Source organism: Cyanistes caeruleus, chromosome 15, assembly GCF_971803275.1.
Source record: "Cyanistes caeruleus chromosome 15, bCyaCae1.hap1.1, whole genome shotgun sequence".
Lineage (NCBI taxonomy): Eukaryota > Metazoa > Chordata > Aves > Passeriformes > Paridae > Cyanistes > Cyanistes caeruleus.
In genome coordinates this window covers 10,487,234-10,504,311 of record NC_141715.1, presented here as the reverse complement: position 1 = coordinate 10,504,311, position 17,078 = coordinate 10,487,234, and the positions used below count along the sequence as shown (strand labels likewise).

The following is a 17,078-nucleotide window of genomic DNA, read 5'->3' as shown; positions in this document are numbered from 1 at the left end:
GATGCGCTGCCGGTGACCGGGGCGGGGGGTCCGGGCGAGGGCGGGGGCGGTGACTTCCGGCCTGTTCAGGAGAGGCGCGGGTTCGTACCCAGCCGTGGGGTTTCTTTCCGAACTCTTTGGCCCCGTGGAACAACTCGCCCGTCCACATCGCTTTGTGCGAGCACGGAGGGCGGAGCCGCGGGGGCCGAGCGCGCGGGGAGTCCCGCTCGGGCCGGTAACTTCGCTCACGGAGCGCTCGCGCTGCGATGGGGAGCGGCGTCGGCCGCCCCGGGAACGCGCCGGGAGCTGCCGCCGCTCACCCCAAGTGCCACTCCCGCCGCTGAGCCCGAGGCTCCCCGAGCGCCGCCCGCCTGGTGAGCAGCCAGCCCGGCGGCGGGCACCGCGCCCGGCCCCGCTCCCGCCCCGGCCTCCCCCGGTCCGTTCCCCGCCCGGGCCCCGGCGCGGGGAACGTTTCGGGGTGCGTCCCCCGTGGGCCCGGAGGGCAGCGGAGCCCGGGTAGGAGCCCCGGCGGGCCGCGGCGGTGCGATCGCGGCGCGCCCTGCGGCAGCGCCCCGCCAAGCGCTCCGAGGCGCCGCTGGGCGGGGGGCGCAGGGCTGGAGGATGAGCGCTCCGGTGGAGCCCAGGATCAAACAGGCGCTGCGGAAGAAGCCCGCGGAGCGTACTCCGGAGGTAAGGCGGCTCCGGTTCCTGTCCAACGGGTCTTTTTATTTACTTTCTCACTTTTCCCTTGCGTAAATCCGTGTTCCGACAGCGCGGGGTCCGCGGTGCGCACACAGACCGGGCTGGCGCGCAGACTTGTGTCTGGAGCTCGGTTATTTATTTATTTCTCTCCAAAGCTGGCCCTCTCAGGACCAGCCGTGGTTTAAACGCCCACTTACACGCTGGGTACAGGCACAAGGCGCTTCATGAAGTATTTCGGTCCTGCTATTGAAAGAAAAATAACAAGAAGCAGATCACCGAAAAGTAAAACGATGCATATTTCAGTGATGCAAAACTTACGGGAAAAGTTAGGGAGCTGAAAGGATTTGCTTACCTGTACAGTGATGCAGATTTAAACAAAACCAAGCTAATTATGCTTCCCAGACTTCATAAAGATGTTTCTGCAGTGAGTGGGAGTGTAGAAATATTTGAGGCTGGTAAGTTACAATAAAACGCATTTTCCAATTAAGTGCCTTCTCTGTCCCTTCCCCACAAGCTAGTCTGTAATCAACCATGTATTTTTGGGAATGGTAATGTCATGGAGCATTAACTTAATCATGAAATAGGTTTGATATCGTTTGCAGTTGCTGAAGGTCTGATCGGAGTATGTTTGCTTACTTACTCTTTGCCTTCCTTTTTTTTGTTTTCCTTGCTGTAATTTCTTTTGTTTTTTTATGTGCTCAAGTATTAGTGCTATAAAGTGATACACTTTTGCGTTTTTCTCTTGGAGACTGGGAAGCATCAGTTCTTCTTTGGTACTTCATGGAGAGCAGAATGTCTTTGCCTGGTCTTCCTTATAAGTTAATTATGGAAGGGCTACTTAAAGAGCTGCTCAGAGGCTGCTCTGGAGTTCATCCTACCAGGACAGAGTCGCTACTTCCCTTTCAAGTCAGCCTAGTGAGTGAAATACAGATGTTCAGTCCCAGTGGTTATTTGCTTTGGGATATCCAGCACATTCCTCCTTGTGTCTCTGAATTAATGATGAGGCAGTCTCAGTGTCCATTCTCTTTTCCTTACTTCTAGCTCTCCCGTCTTGCTTCAGACCTTTCTTTCTCTTCAGTTGGTAAAATTCCTTTGCTAATGTGGCTTGGAGTGTTGGGCAACTGGGTTCATCACAGAAGTCTCATTCATGAGTTGGCATTCCTTGCTGGCTCGTCATGGCTTGGACTTTGGGGAACAGGTAATCTGGCCTGGCCCAGAACCTCTGCTCACCACTGCTCCTGCTTGCTGTACCAACATCTGTGGCTGTGTAGGGCTTTTTGTTCTCTTTTTTTTAGGCATCCCCAATTTCTCCCCTAGCAGCTGTCATGGAATTCCTTATGGTTTTCACCTTGCTTTGGCTAAAACAGCCTTAAAATAATTATTTTGCTTAACCTTGTAGTGTTAAACTGTCAGTATCACAATGACTGACTGCTTGTAGGTTTACATGCATTTGTGTAGGTTTCCATTGAGAGTGACAAGACTCATTGTGTGGAGGTTTGAATTTGCCAAGGTATCTTAATTGTGGGGAAAAAATATAATCTTTGCTAATCTAAATAATAGTATTTCTTAAATGATTAAAAAAAATAAATCTAAATTCCCTTGTTAATTTGGCCCTGTTTTGGCAGGCTTTTAGAGACAGTGCCACAGTGAGACTATTTGTGATTAAACATGTACTTAAAACTTGGCAGGATTGGGTCCTCGGTTCTTGCTCCTTGTTGTTGAGTAGATAATTACTGTCAAATCACTTTTGTTTACATATATTTAGAAAAAGCTTTTCCCTGATTTGATAGCAGGGTTTACCTGGGGGTCCCCAGTCTGGATTTGTGCTACCTGCTCAGGTACAAAGCATGGAATCTCCTGTTACAGACACACTGACAGATTTTTCAAACTTCTGGTCATGGATGTAAGGACAGACAGATATAGGGTAGTAAGTGAACTGGAAAAAATAATTGCAATGTTATTTATTTATTCATCTGTTTATTTATTAATTTATTTATTTATTTTCAACATCCTGACTTGTCCTCTTTCCTCTGTAGGCTGCAAGACTTGGGGCAGGGAAGCTGAAACCTGTTTAGTACAGCCATTAGGATCAGACCCACATTTCAGATGTGCCTGCACAGGATGAACCATGTGGTGACTCCTGTCTTGAAGTATTCAGTTGTACAGAGACAAAAGTGTGGCTTCATTTCTCCCCTCCTACTCTGGTGGGAAGGTATCATCAGTTCCACCCACACAAAATCAGCTGCACGGGGCTGCTCGTGCACTTTGACTGTTTTTGTACATAAACCCCCTCAAATTCCCCAAGCCATGATTGGGATTTTATGGTAAGCCAAAGCTGCTCATCCCCAAGAGTTTTAATTGCTTTCAGTCCCTTTCTGCCCCCATCTCTATTTCTGATCCTGCAGTTTATATGAACAATTTACCTGGGTATTTATTGCAAATTATAGGGTTGGGGCTGTGCTGATTAGTAGCATGGTCTGGTGCTTCATTCCTGTCATCTGTGCAACCTCTGGAAAGATACATCTAAACACTCCACATGCCAGATTTTGCTTACAAGTAGCACAATCATCCGTATGATTTTGATTGTATGTATTTTTCTTGACAGAATGTTTTAATTACTAAGACCTACAAAAATAAGGAGGGAGATATTAAAAAATTTCTATAAATTACTTATTTTGAAATTTAGCTCATGGTCTTGCTCAAGTAAATGTTTTAGTTCTTGATACTACAAATAGTTTTGTTTGGAAAAATCTGTGCTAGGGCAAGTTTTCAGTGTTGTGGTAACATTCCAATGTTTGTTAATTGTTAAAGTGTATAAGTTATGCATATTAGGCATGTACACACTTGAATTTTTTTTCAGTTGTTGTTCAGATACTTCATGTGTTATAATCTTCAATTTATTTTGCCAGTGGGAATTATTTTGGTGAATTTGTAGGGACTGTAGCAAAAAATTAATGATGCTTACATTTTTATGTAATTGCTGTTGTGTTACTCTCTTTAGAATCCTTTTTGGAGCTGCCAAAGGCTGGGAAATATTTTTCTCCCTTTCCTCTCCTTTGGTGCATCATTGCAGGTGCATACTGTTCATACATATGTGATGCAAGTGACTTCTCATGTGGAAAGAGTTCCAGAATGTGTCCTAGTGGACTGATGGCCGTGTACGTAGCAGATGCTGCTCTAGGGTTTGTGTGAGTCCCGTTTAGCCAAATGTCTGCCTTGCTGGTTCATTGATGGCCTGTGACCCTGGATTGACACTGGAAATCTGTGTACCTGTTTCTCAGGTATGGCCTGAAAGTGCAGAATTTGCTAGGCTTCTCTCAAATATTAGTTTTGGTAACAGATTATCCTAACAAATCATCCCTTCTGTCTTGTCAGAAGGAGGAAACTCTGGAGTAATTGGATACTTAATCAGTTAAAAGAAAAAAAAAAATCATACCTATATTTAAATAGGATTTCTTACACTTGTTTAATATTTTAGTATCTGCATTTTTCTCCCAGGGTTATGCAGATGTCTGTGTGGTGGTAAATCTGTGTGTATTTACACATGCAAATCCTCCAATTTTTTGCTTGGGAGTATGGGATTTACTGTGCGGTGTTTTAGCTGTTTTTTATCACAGGTGGGGATATTAAATTAGTAATTTGGGAATATTTTAATAGGAGAAAATCTTTAGTTCAAAGCAGTATGAGGGAAGGATGAAGGGTTATGTTACCATGTGTGTGCTCTCATTAAAGATTTAATGTTTTTTGAGGCACAGAATTCCTTATCAGATCCATACAAAGGCTCTGATATTGGTCTTTAGGGGAGTTGTTCATGCTGCCACAGATAAGGACTCAATGGTTGATAGGGCCAGACAGCAAATGATTGTGCTCCTTTTTCTTTGTCTTGCCTTTTCTTCCCCTCCCATGAGCATGCTTTCTTCCATTTTTAATGGAACCTTTTCCCAATATAGTATCTTTTTAGTCCTTCATGACTTTGTTCTAGACAGTGTTTACTTTCGTGGTTCAGAAAGCTTTGCTTTTATTTGACTTCAAAGAGTTGGAGTTTGTTTTTACACTCTGAGCTCTTGTATTTTCTTAACTTTGTCTTCTTGCAGTAATTCTTGATTCATGTTAATTTGACTTCATTTGGCAATACTAATTCCTTCTCTTCCTGTTCTCTTTTTATTAATACAGTGGAAGGAGGAAAAAACCTAATTTGCAGAATTGTGTCATGACAGCGTCTGCTGTTTGGAGCGTGTATGTGATGCTTCTTGATGGCTTAGATATAGAGAGATAGATCTGCATGAATGTAAATCATGCACAAATAGTACATTGATAGGCATTGTGAAATAGCTGTAATAAATAAAATAAATTATTGCTGACAGCATAACAAAGGCAGTCTTGTATTCTAGCACAGCTGAGCCAAACAGAGGAGAACATCTGCTTCTTGTTTCCAGAAATAACTGGTATTTTGAAGTGGTTTTTTCATCCTTTTAATAATGTTCTGTAAACTCAGTAGGTGAAGCAGGATTAACCGTTGTAAAAATCTATGGTTCCTAGAATCTGGGATGAGCTTTTAGGAATGTAACTGTGTCAAGTGTGTTGGTTTTGGATAGCCACTGAAAGTAATTAGAATTGTGAATTCACCACAAAAGTGGACATGCTTGCAGTTACTGTAAAAACAGAAGAAATTTGTGTTAAATGAAGTTGCAGATGCTGGTTCCTATTAAGAAAAAAACCCCTTACTGTTAGTATGTGGGTCTCTAAAACAGGGACAAAGGAGTGACAGACACCTGACTCCTGTAATTTTCTAGTACCTAATGTCTGTCTTACACTTTCATTCCCAATTTTTAGTGATCTATTCCTTTATGGGTGACTCTTTGTACGACTTTGTTATGCAGTTAACAATTCTGGAGTTCAAACAGAAGATGAGCAGCAGCCAACTGTTGTAAAATCCTTGAGATAGTTCTGTGTCTTTGTGCTTTGGTATCTTTGCTGGAGAACCTCCTAAAACATTGATCAAAGATGCACTGACCAGTGCTACATAACTTTCATCCCTCCCCATGCAGAGATTTGGGCTAATCTTGGCACGTGACTGTGCTGGGCAGCTGGAAGAGACCTTTAAAATAGTAAAATTAGTTACCACTGGTGATAACTGAAGTGATAGGAACAGGTACTGATGAGCCTGCAATTTACTGCTGATGAATTCCTTCCTGGCTCCTTGTGTACTCTGTGCAGATTGCCTTTCTGCACTCATAGGGCAACAATTATCTTTTACAGTTAGAAAAACATAAAACCTTGTATTATGAATAATTTATAAGTAGTTCTGTGAAGGCAACAGTTACATTTTTATTTATGTTCAGTATGATTGAAAAAATCAAGTGGACAAAAACTGTTTCAAGGACAAAAATGTTGACTAACTGCAACTTTAGAGAAAGACTTGGGAGTGCATGCATTTCTTTGACATCATATTCCATCAGCATCTTGGTAGGACTAGGAAGGATCTAGACTTGTGATATTTTCCTAAATATTAGATTAGTCTCTTTAAATAAAACGGGTTGTAAAGCTTTTTTATAGCCATCTACTAAAACCAAAGTTCAGAACAGAGGTACATGAGGAGTGGCACACTGAGTATCAATAGTTCTTGCTGACAGCTCTTAAGATTGAGTTGTTCACAAGCAGGCTATAGTTTCTGTGTTAATGAAGTTGAAATTGATATTACTTTTAATGAAACAGTCATAAACCTTCTCTCTTCCTTCTGTGCTTCCCTGCCACATAGCTGTCAGTTGAAGGTGAAACAAACCACATATTTTTTCCCAGCTGCTCATTAAATTAATGTATTTAAGCTCATGGTAAATACAGCATTGACAATCCTGGAGGATTGTCCAACAAGCTTCAAAGCTTTGGGGATGGCATCTCTTCAGCTGCCAGCTTGATGAGTTAGGAAGTTTTTAGTGCTTAGATTTTCCTCTATTTTGTCTTGTGCTTTAGATGAGTAGTTGTCACTTATTTTGTTTCTTAACAGTGTAGTGTCATGAATCTTCATCCCAATTAGACCTGTGATTTTCCAGTAATAAAAAAAGTCAAGCATGCAAACTCTTGTATTACCTCAGTAAATTCTGCTTGATAATTAATTTTCATAAACTTTGTGTATGTGCCTTGTTTTCTGAGGTGGTCAAGTGTGATGTTCTTTGACAGATATATTTTATCTTTTATTCCAAATTGGTGCACATTGGCAGTAGTTGTTCAGTTTTCCTAAACATCCCTAGGAAACCAGTGCAGGTAAAATGTGGTGTCCCCCGTCCCAAGACTGGGCAGGGTCAGATCTCTTCTCTGAATAATTGAAATTAACCTCAGTTAACCTCATCTTTAATCTGTGACTGATCCCAGGATTGATTTTGAATTCCTGAAGTCTTACTTAAAAATCAGTGGTATTTGGTTACTTTGTTTTCATTGCTGTGTGGACACAATTCTGTGCTTGTGGCATACAGCCGAATTCTTGGCTACAGGTACTCAACAGCCTGTCATATATCAGTATCCAAATAATTCAGATTATCACTACTTGGAACCTTAAGTACAATACACTTTCTGAAGCTGAAATCAGCCCTAAATTAGTTGAACATAAAAAATAACATCCATCTGTTTTTTCAAATGAACCAAAATACAATACTGGAACATTACCAGTTTTAACAAATGTTTAATATATGTAAATATTCAGCTATATGGACTTCAATATCTGTCTTGGGAGTGTTTTTTTGCCTGTTTTTGAACATTTTTTGGAGTTTGTTGTTGTGCTTTCATCAGCAAGCCTGAAGGTCTTGTCATATTAGGCTTTGGATTATTTGTGTCTCAGAGACACAAATAGCAGTGTGTTAAGCCTTGGTTGGACAAGGTACCTTGTTCTCAGGGGGATGTGGTTTGGCTGTTCTGCAGCTATTGTCTGGTTGGAATACCTGCAAGGAGGTTTTGCCTGTAGTTGTCAGAAATAAGGATTTTTTTCCAGCTTTCTTATCAGTAAAGCCTGCTGACTTCAGTCAGATGTAGATTTTTGGTTTGAATGAAATAAATCAGGTTTCAGGGCACTGTTTCAGCTTCGACTATGTTTACTGGTTTTACTGAAGTGACTATTGACAAATAGATTTTTCTTCAATTTAAAGTCTATCTAACAGAGTTTTCTTGTTCAAAAAAATGTAACGTTAAACAAGTAGATCAAATCAGCATGAATGTTTTGGGATGGGTTTGTTTTTTGACTTCTAGAGTTTGTGTCCATATTAACCTGTTTTGTGGGTAAGGGTGTTGAGCACTGTTCTGTAAAGGAAAATCTGGGCGGGAGTGAGAGGATTAAAACTATGACGGAGACAGGGAAACATTGTGATGTTTAAGTTGCCTTGGAGTAGGTGTATATAATTTGTTAATTATTTTTGGAAGATCATTGTGAACCACAGCTGTTTAAAGAAAAGGAAGTCAAAACCAAACCCAGAAAAAACAAAATGCTAAAGAAAGTAAACTTTTTATAAAAGCTCTGAGAAGTAAATTAGACTGAATATTCATTGTTTATCACCTAATGTAGGTGGAGCACACATACAATTGTTCTGTCTAATAGCTGTGATTTTGTGGTATCTGATCTTCCTGGCAGCTGAGGGATGATCAGGCTTTCTTCATTGGTTAAAAGAGTATTTGGTGCTTCCATCATTGCAGTGTAAAGTTGTGGGCATTGCTCCTGTAAGTGTCCCTGTAACAGTCTTGGAGCAGAGTTGTTAATTCTGATTGGGGTCATGTTGGTTTCTGAAATACCTTCTTAAAATATGTGTCTATGATGGGTCCTTGGGACTATTGCTGCTGGTTTCTCTGGTATGGGCAGACCCTGGGATTTTGTTTTTAGTGGTCATGTGGAACTGTGTCTCTAAGCCAAACATCTTGGCACCCTCTGGGAAGAATGTTGGCAGGCTTTAGCCTCTCCTTGTGCTGGTACTGATAGCTTGCATAGTGGAGTCTCTCACCTTTGTCACTTAATCACAGAATTGTTTGGATTGGAAGGGGTCTTAAATGCAATCCTTTTCCAGCCCTCTGCCATGGACAGGGACATCTTCCACTAGACCAGGTTGCTCCAAGCCCTGTCCATCCTGGCCTTGAACACTTCCAGGGATGGGGCATTCATGTTCCAGTGCCTCGCCTTGTAAGAGCAGAAGTGTACAGATGTTTTGTGTCTGAGACAAGTGATGCTATTTGGTCCTCTGCACAGAATTGGAAGGGTTATTCTAAGTTACCTGTCCTGGCCCTTTATTCCTACATGTTTCACTCTGCTCTTGGGCCGTGACTAAGGAAAATTCTTTCATCCAGTGTAAAGTCTGCTCCCCAGAACATGGGTGTATTAAAGAGAAGATGAAATTACAGTGCACTAATAACCCTGTGGACAATGGCTCATGTGTACTGGCATTGTTTGCAGAAAGTTGTGGGTTTGTGTGTAGTGAGTCACTGAGTTAGACATGACAAGGTAAAAAGCTGTTCCACCATTCTTGTTTGTCTCCTGCATATAATTTCCAATTCTGATTCATTGAAATGAAGCGGTGAGCAGGAATGTGGTTCTGTTATGGGATACAAGTGAGTGAATATCTTAAAGCACTGGCTCAGCCTTTCAAACATGAGGGCGCACCTATTCCCATTGCTAGTCCAGTTTACATGAAGAAATGTGAGTGCAGTTTGGTCTAGCTGAGAAAGAGCTGTAAGTTAACCTTGGGGAGCCAGAGGAATTGTATTAGAATCAAAAATATCTTGAGTTGGAAGGGATCCACAAGAATCACTGAACCCAATTCCTGTCCCTGCACAGGACCACCCCAAGAATGAGTGGGACTGATAAGCACAACTGGTGGCTTCCAGTATTTATGTCTAACTCTTGGTGGAATTGTTGAATCTGAACATAATATTTAAGTGTAATGGTTATGCAGTATCTACTGTGTGTAGTTGTACAAAAAAGAGACTGTTGCCTGATCTAACTTGCCTTTGCAGACTGGGATTCATCTTAAAGAAGTAAGTCCACAGCACAAGTGGTAACAAAACATTTTGACTTTGTATGTCAGTGTCTCTTTCTTTCCATGACTGGTCTATGTGCCTGTTTATGTGTGGATGGATGCCTGCTGCACACCTTGTGTATGTAATTTTTAGATGTCTTTTCTCCAAGATATATGTACAATAAGGATTTTAAGGGAAATTCTAATCTAAGGCACTCTTATATGTATGACTCTTGTTTGAGAGGAAGGATGATGATTGTGAACTCTGTGTGTATTGGTGGTTCTTCGAGATAGGTCAGAGGGTACTTGCAGGAATTCTGCTCTAAGGCCTGGGGGAGGAACTTTCCGTGATCACTGATGGCAGACATCAATGTCTTCCCTCTGGGAGAGCAATCCTCAGCCTAAAGGAAATGCTCTTAAGTACTTTCACAGAATCACAGAATCATTAAGGTTCTAAAAGACCTCTAAGATCAAGTCCAACCATCAACCAAGCACCACCATGTTCACCATTAATCCATGTCTTTAGGCACCTTATCCACATAGTTTTTTTGAATGCTTCCAGGGATGGTGACTCTTTCACCACCCTGAGCGGTCTGTTCCGATGCTTGACAGCCCTTTCCATAAAAAAAGTTTTCCTGCTATCCAAGGTAAATATCCTCTGGTGCTGCTTGAGGTCATTTTCTCTCATCCTGTCACTAGTTACCTGGGACAAGAACTTCATGTCATTCTTTAATTCGTCCAGAGTCTGGTATGTGTAGGAACAGCTTTGTCTGAAAACACTGTTGTTCAGGTGTGGCTTGAACTCTTCTTACTGCTTTTTTGTTGGTTTTTTTTTTTTTTTAAGCTTTTTCTGCTGTTAAAATCCTAATACAGTGTGATTCTCCAGCACAGATATCATTAGCATTGTGACTGATGATTTGGTGCTGGTTGGTTGAAGGAATCTGAGAATCTGGTGTGAGTGTAGGCAAGAATATTTAACCAAACATTCCTAGAATACATCAAGTTCCTAATCTGCCTGTGAAGTTGTTCTCAAGGCACAAAGTCTTCTTCAAAATTTCCTTCTCTTTTCCTTCATCTTGTTCAGAAAGTTTGGTGTCTGCTACTGATGCTCATGTATCTGTCCTGGGGTGTTTGGTGTGCAGCCCCTGTCTATGTTGAAGCTTTTGGGGGATGTTAGGGTGTCCTGAGAGGAGTGCACATCCTTTCTGTTCTTTTTATTTATTGATTTTATTTTTGTGTTGGAGAGGTGACTGTAAAACAGACTCATTGTTTTCACTGTGTGGTTCAGAGCATACTAGAAACTTACACATCTAGCATTTAGAGATATTTTTCAAGCTATTGGCCAAAATAACTGTAACTAAAAACCAGAGATCACAGCAGCTGGTTTAATGGTAATCTTCATACTAAATGCCAGATTTAGGGCTCAGCAGATGTGATTGTGCAGACTAGGTCATATGTTAGTATTGATCAGATATTTCAAGGCCTAATTCTCTAAACTGTGATGGTAGGGTGATGGTAAATTCAGCTTTTAGGGGGCTGAAAAATGACTCAAATGTCTGGCCATTGCTGTGACAGAAGACAGTATTCCAGAAAAGCTGTGGGGACCTTGTGAGCCACAGCTGGTTCCAGCAGGCAGGTTTGTTCTGTTGGGTTTTTTTGTTTTTTGTTTTTTTCCCAATTTCCAAATGGAAAAAAAAACACCTGCAGCGTTTCCTCTGTGTTCCCCAGCTTGCAAACACAGGAGGCTGAGCACAGGTCTGTGTGTCACATATCTGTGACCTTCCAAGATAAGATTGGTTTGGTTCTTTCAAGAAGGTGGTATGACTTCTGCTTCATACAAATCCTGCAAAAGGAGCAAGTGGAGTTAGTGTGTATTAGGGTAGCTGTTCCCAGTGATCTTCCAAGGACCTTGTGAAATGTTACTGCTCCAAGATTACTTTTCCTGTCCTTGTTTCTACTGTTCCTGAAAAACTGTTTTTTCATTTTAGTGACAGCTGTGACAGCCTTGAGAGTAAAACCAGAAATTATGGTGAAGTTGTAAGATTTTTTACTGGAGCTTACTTCCTTTAGCATATATTTTCTTTAGTTTTGTCTGTGGAGTGATAATTTAACTAAAAGTTTTAGCTTATGAATTAAAGTTTAAATATGTAATGCAATATTTTTCTATCAATTTATTTCTTATTGTAGTATCTGAATTAAAAAAACTTATTTCAGGGACTGGTTAGATAGTAAAGGTATGTTTCACAGTGCTTAATCTGTCCTAGAATATGAGCCTAGTGCCTTGTTACTGACCTTGCAATAGGAACTTCTTGGAGATAGAATAATGAAAAAGGGCCAGAAAAGGGTGTGGAAGGAGGTGGGAGAGAACTGCAAGTATACTTGGCATTCAGAAAAGTGCCAAATTGAAAAAAAAAAACACATTTCTTTTCTGCTTTTGTTCTCCAGAAATGGAAAAGGGTGGAGGATAAGCAGTCAAGATGTGTAGGTGTTAAATTTCTCGTAGAAACAGTATTAAAGCTGCAAAACATTGTACTGAATAAAAAGATAACTCTTAAAAGAAAAAGATTTTCAAAAGAAAATCTCTTCAGGTAGTATACCCAAACTTATTTTGTATAAGCTTCAGAGTGTTTTCCTGTAATGTTTATTTTAACAAAACCATTTCTTGTTTCATGTTGTGTAAGGAGAGCTGGATATCTGTCTACAGTGAAAATAGATAGTAAGAGAGTAGCCGTACAGAACTTGTGTGAATGTCTGCTGTGAGGAAAAACTTAGGTGCCTGTGCCCAGGTTTTGTCCACTTGTGGGCAGCCCCGCTTCTGAGGAGTGGCAGAGAGGAAGCCAAACAGTTTTAATCAGCTCTCTGATATCTCTGCTGTCCTGCTGAGTGCACTGATCACACACTGCTGCTGTTGACTCCATGGCTCTGTCTACTAACCCTGGTGTGCAGTGGCTGATGCTCCCATCCCAAGAGTGTAAAATGCAGGCAGTCTTCAGATGGAAACAAATCCCTTGGCATTAAAAGATGGCTTGTGGTGGTCTTGTCACTGGCAAAGAAGCTGCACGCTTCACAGGACCATTCCAGGTGAACTTCCAGTTTGCAGGGAAGTGCAAAACACTTTGCCAGGATGTGCAAAAGTGAGTTTTCATTGAGAAGTGTATTGAGATTAGCTTGATAAAGTCTGTTCAGAGCTCTCATGCCGTTCTTTGTAAGAGGCCTGATATTGCCATAGGAGAAATTTGCTCGTGTTGGTATTGCCACACAAGCTGTTCCTAAAATTTGGGGGTCTTCTTGTTTCAATGGCTTCAGGCTTAAAATATAGAGGATTTTCCTTTGTTTGATGGTACTGTGGTACACCCTTCTTCCTCTTCTGAGGATTTCAGTGGAGCATTTTGGAAATATCCTGAGTTCAGGAAAGCATGCACAAATTAGTAAGCATTCTGTATCTATTTTCTCAAGTTTCCTTATGTCTGCTAATTGTTGTATAGCTTTTAGCATGTCAAGACTGTAGCAAATTCTTGACAAATGGAACAAAAATAACTGCCTTAAGGGATTCTCTGTTTGTAATCTTTTTGTGCCTGATTAGAGCATTGACATTTAAGCAGTCAGTCCTTCAAAGACTGATCATTAATAAGCCTCCAATGATGGTTCTGTTGGTCTGGAGGGAAGGAATTCTTGTGGTGATGTGTTACTTTGCAGGCACATACAGTTTGGCCTTTTGGCAAAATATGAATTCCTATCAAGAGAGTTCCAGAGCTGTTGCAATGTTTCTCACTTTGACAGTTACTTGAAGGAGCTGAGGAGTGAGGTCTGTCATTGTAAACTGTATCATGGGCTTAGTATTGAAAGGTGATGGTACTGCTTTTGTTGCACTTCAGTTTTGGGAGCTTTATGATGCTCTTGGCATAAAGGGTTGGCATGCCAATGGCTACTTGATACTTTGGGGAGGTTATTCTACTTAAATCTGATTACTTGATCCTACATTTTCAGGGGTTTTTGTGATGTGCAGCCTCCAGTAGGCTGTTTTGATTTGGCTGAGTTAAATTGTTTTTTCCAACTGTTGCAGAAGTTTCTGTTCCTGTTTCCCATTTTAAGTACTGGGAAGTCCTATGTCAAGACAGCTGACCTTCTGTCAAACACATTTACTGCTTCCCTTGTGTTGGATGGGAAGGCTTCCTTCAGCAAGCTCCTCTAGAGATGCCATTATAGGTGACTTCCAAGATGCTTGTCAAAGTTGTCTTGTTCTGGTTCTTCCAAACTGATATGCAATTGGTACAGGGATTAAAAGGTATCATGCAGCTGATATGATCATTAGAAAATATCTCTTATCCTGCATATCTGGCCCACCGTTTCAGCCTGATTCCTGAGCCATTGGAGTACATTTCCTGAAGTCCACAACTCAAGAGAGAAACTTCCTTGTATTTTGTTTCCCCTCTGTTCACTTTAGGTGGAAGGCGATTATGGAATGTAGACGTGTCGTTAACAGGTGCTTCATAACCTATCAGATCTGAGTACAGCCATGTTTTTAAGAAAAACTGAGAATTTCTCTTGTCCTTAGTTAGGGTCTCTCAAGTGCTGCAAATCTGGTTCTGTAAAACCTGGAGTCATGGACTTCAGTGTTTCGGATGGTGAACAGTAGTGTTGCTTTGATTTTTCCCAAGCTCTGGTTTGACTCTAGTCAAATGTTTTTATTAAATGTATTTTTATATAAAATATAATTCATAACTTTCACAGCTGTGACTGCTAATGTAATAAAGTGAGAAGCCTTAGATAATGGGTCTTTCTTCCAACACTTGGGCTGAGTGTACTTGGCAAGTACAGCAGTGGACCAGCTGCCTGAGTGTGAGACTGAGACACTGAATGCACAGCTTTTCAAGAAAACACACAACAGAGGTGTCTTAATTTTCAGTGCAATTATGTAAAATGTCTGAGCTGCAATACTAGATCGTTCTGTTTCTCCTGCAGTTGTGGGCACTGCAATCTTCAGTGTGTGTTTTCCATGACTGTAGTCATAGGCTTGACTGTGCAGAGATCGTGGTGGTTTAATATTTATTGCAGCATTCTGCTGCTGTGTCCAGACATTGCCTTTCATCACCCTATGTGGATTCTCTCTTTTAATGTGAGCTGATGAGTCAAAAGTTGGAGTATTAAAGGAAGGCATTTCATTGCTGCTTGTAAATCCAACTTTGCTCAGATTAAGTTTAAATTAGTTGGGTTTTGTTTTTTCATCTTCAGTAAATAATGATAGTTTCTTAAAACAGAAGTCTTTGTAGGTAAAACCTTTATTTGTTTAAAAGTGGGTTTGTTGTACTTCCATAGAGGCTGTGTTTGGCTAATGCTGGAAGAGGGAGAGGTTGGAGGAATCTCTGGTGTGGTGCATTACAAATTGTGTTGATCATGGTTTCCTAGGAATGAGACAGGTGATAGAATTGGCTTGTTTTGGTTTTGTAGTTAAAGTTGGTTGTAACCTCTGGAATTTTGGTCTGCCTAAGGATTGAATGGCTCATTGGAGAAGAGATTTCCATATAATCTCGTATACTACAGCCCAGCTGAAGGAGCCCATGTCTCATGTGTTATCAATTAATACCTGTTTAATTTAGTATGGAGGTGGAAGAGACAGTTCCTTGGCAATTTGTCTGTAATTCTGTGGATATTTAATCCTGAAGTTTGTTGCACTTTGTGAAGCTGGGTTACCTGGTAGGTAGGCTGCAGGATTTGGAGCTAGAAATTCCTGACTAGGAATATTATCTTATGGTTGATTCAGTCTCTTAACGGTATGCTTGTTTCGTTGTTCCTCCTAATGTTGAAGTTGTTAATTTTCTTAATTAGAATTATTTCCTTTGTAACATTATGCATCAGTGATCAGTATAATGGCTAGGAAAGTGCACAGGTATCTGTACCTCTCACATTTATTTGATTTGATTTCGAACTTGAAGCCGGTCAACCGAGATAGATGAATATGCATATTTATATAACTCCTCAGTTTGGATCTGTAAGCTTTGTGGTTTATGGCACAGGTATTGCTGAGAAATACAGAAGTAGATGTTAAAGTGGCAGAGCATCAGTTCTTAGAGTTCTGCTGTGGTGGTTTCCATTCAAATGCTGCAGTGGGGTAAATCTGGATAATTTCTTTGCTATGAGTAAAGATGCGGAGAGCTACTGATTAAACCTTTTTTTTTGATGAGGGATATGTTTGGCACTTTATGGACACAATGAACACAGGCATGTTAACCTTTCCCAACATGTGAGAGGATATTGTAGTAGTTGAGGTATTAGTAAAGTTGGTGGGAATCTATATTCAGATAATTTAGACTCTTAAGAAATACTGCCTCCTGTACGTTGCAGTCACTTTCTTGGATTGCTCTATTTGCTAGTGCTTGGGTATCCTAATATTAGGATGCAGAAGGAATTACTGGTGAACATATTACTGCTGTGACAGCCACAGCTGGTCCGATGCTGCACAGAAAAATTTGGCTATAACAGAACCTTAATTTGGCTAGCTGAGTTTGTTAAAGAGTAGAAGTAAACAAGTCCCCAGATGAGACAATGATAGGTTAGGTTTGAACTCAAACCAAGGACTCGTGACTGCAGACATCTAGCTGGCCAGTAAGCTGAGCGGTGTTGAGACCCCGACCAGTCGAATGTTCAAGCATGAGAATTTTGACCCCCCCTATAAAAGGGAGCGTCCATAAATAAACATTAACTGTTGTTACATGATCTTTGGTGTGTTCAGTTGTGTACCTGTCTCCAAAGCTGCAACCAAACATAATAACTGCTGTCCACTACAGGAATTCCTTCATAGTTCATAATGTCATTATTATGGGAGTTAAGTAGCTGCAAGTTGATTCTTCTTTTTTCCTTCAGTGGCTTTATTGAAAAAGACTGTAGGAGAGCATTACATTTGTGTGATATTTTATTTTCCAGTTATAATCTCATCATTTTCTTCCTGTTTTACTGATGCACCAAAACATTTTTAGGCAATTAATAGAGCTTTATTCCTCTCCCTTACCTAGACTGAGTGGGTGATTTAAATTACAATATTGATAAAGATCTCATTTTGCCTTCACTATTATTTATTTAGTAGGACTTAATTTTCAGACAGACATGATCTTTGCTTGCTTAAATTCACAAAGAAGTAAGAAATTACATACAGAAAAATCGTAAATATGCCATTAGAAAAAGAACAGTATTCTTATCCATTTGTATAAAATTCTGATGATCAATATGATGGAAAAAAGCTACAGTAACGTGCTATTATTGTGTCTTTCAGTCCTTCTCTGTGTGAGATAGCTGTTGAGCTGTAGTATGGGAGCTAAGTTATAACATTAACTTTCTGCAAAGGTACACTGGGCAAAGCACGATGAAAACTTTGGCAATGGAGTGTTTATATGTTGAATATGAGCCAGCAGTTTC

The 17,078-nt window shown here is 40.6% G+C and overlaps 1 protein-coding gene across 23 annotated transcripts in view; it reads left to right on the top strand.

Moving 5' to 3' along the window:
* Positions 1 to 216: 216 nt before the first annotated feature.
* The window catches only part of RAPGEF6 (Rap guanine nucleotide exchange factor 6), a 123,113-nt gene continuing 106,251 nt past the window's right edge, over positions 217 to 17,078 (top strand). For 20 of the 23 annotated variants that reach the window (XR_015276679.1, XR_015276681.1, XR_015276680.1 and 17 more), the window contains exon 1: positions 217 to 669. Coding sequence is in view for 16 of the 23 variants with exons in the window: in XM_086851612.1 (XP_086707738.1) it covers positions 601 to 669 (69 nt within the window). In the remaining 7 variants the exon portion in view is untranslated. Of the gene's footprint in view, positions 670 to 761; positions 1,137 to 17,078 lie in introns of those variants that run through there. The other 3 variants (XM_086851613.1, XM_086851611.1, XM_086851618.1) reach the window with 2 other exon arrangements.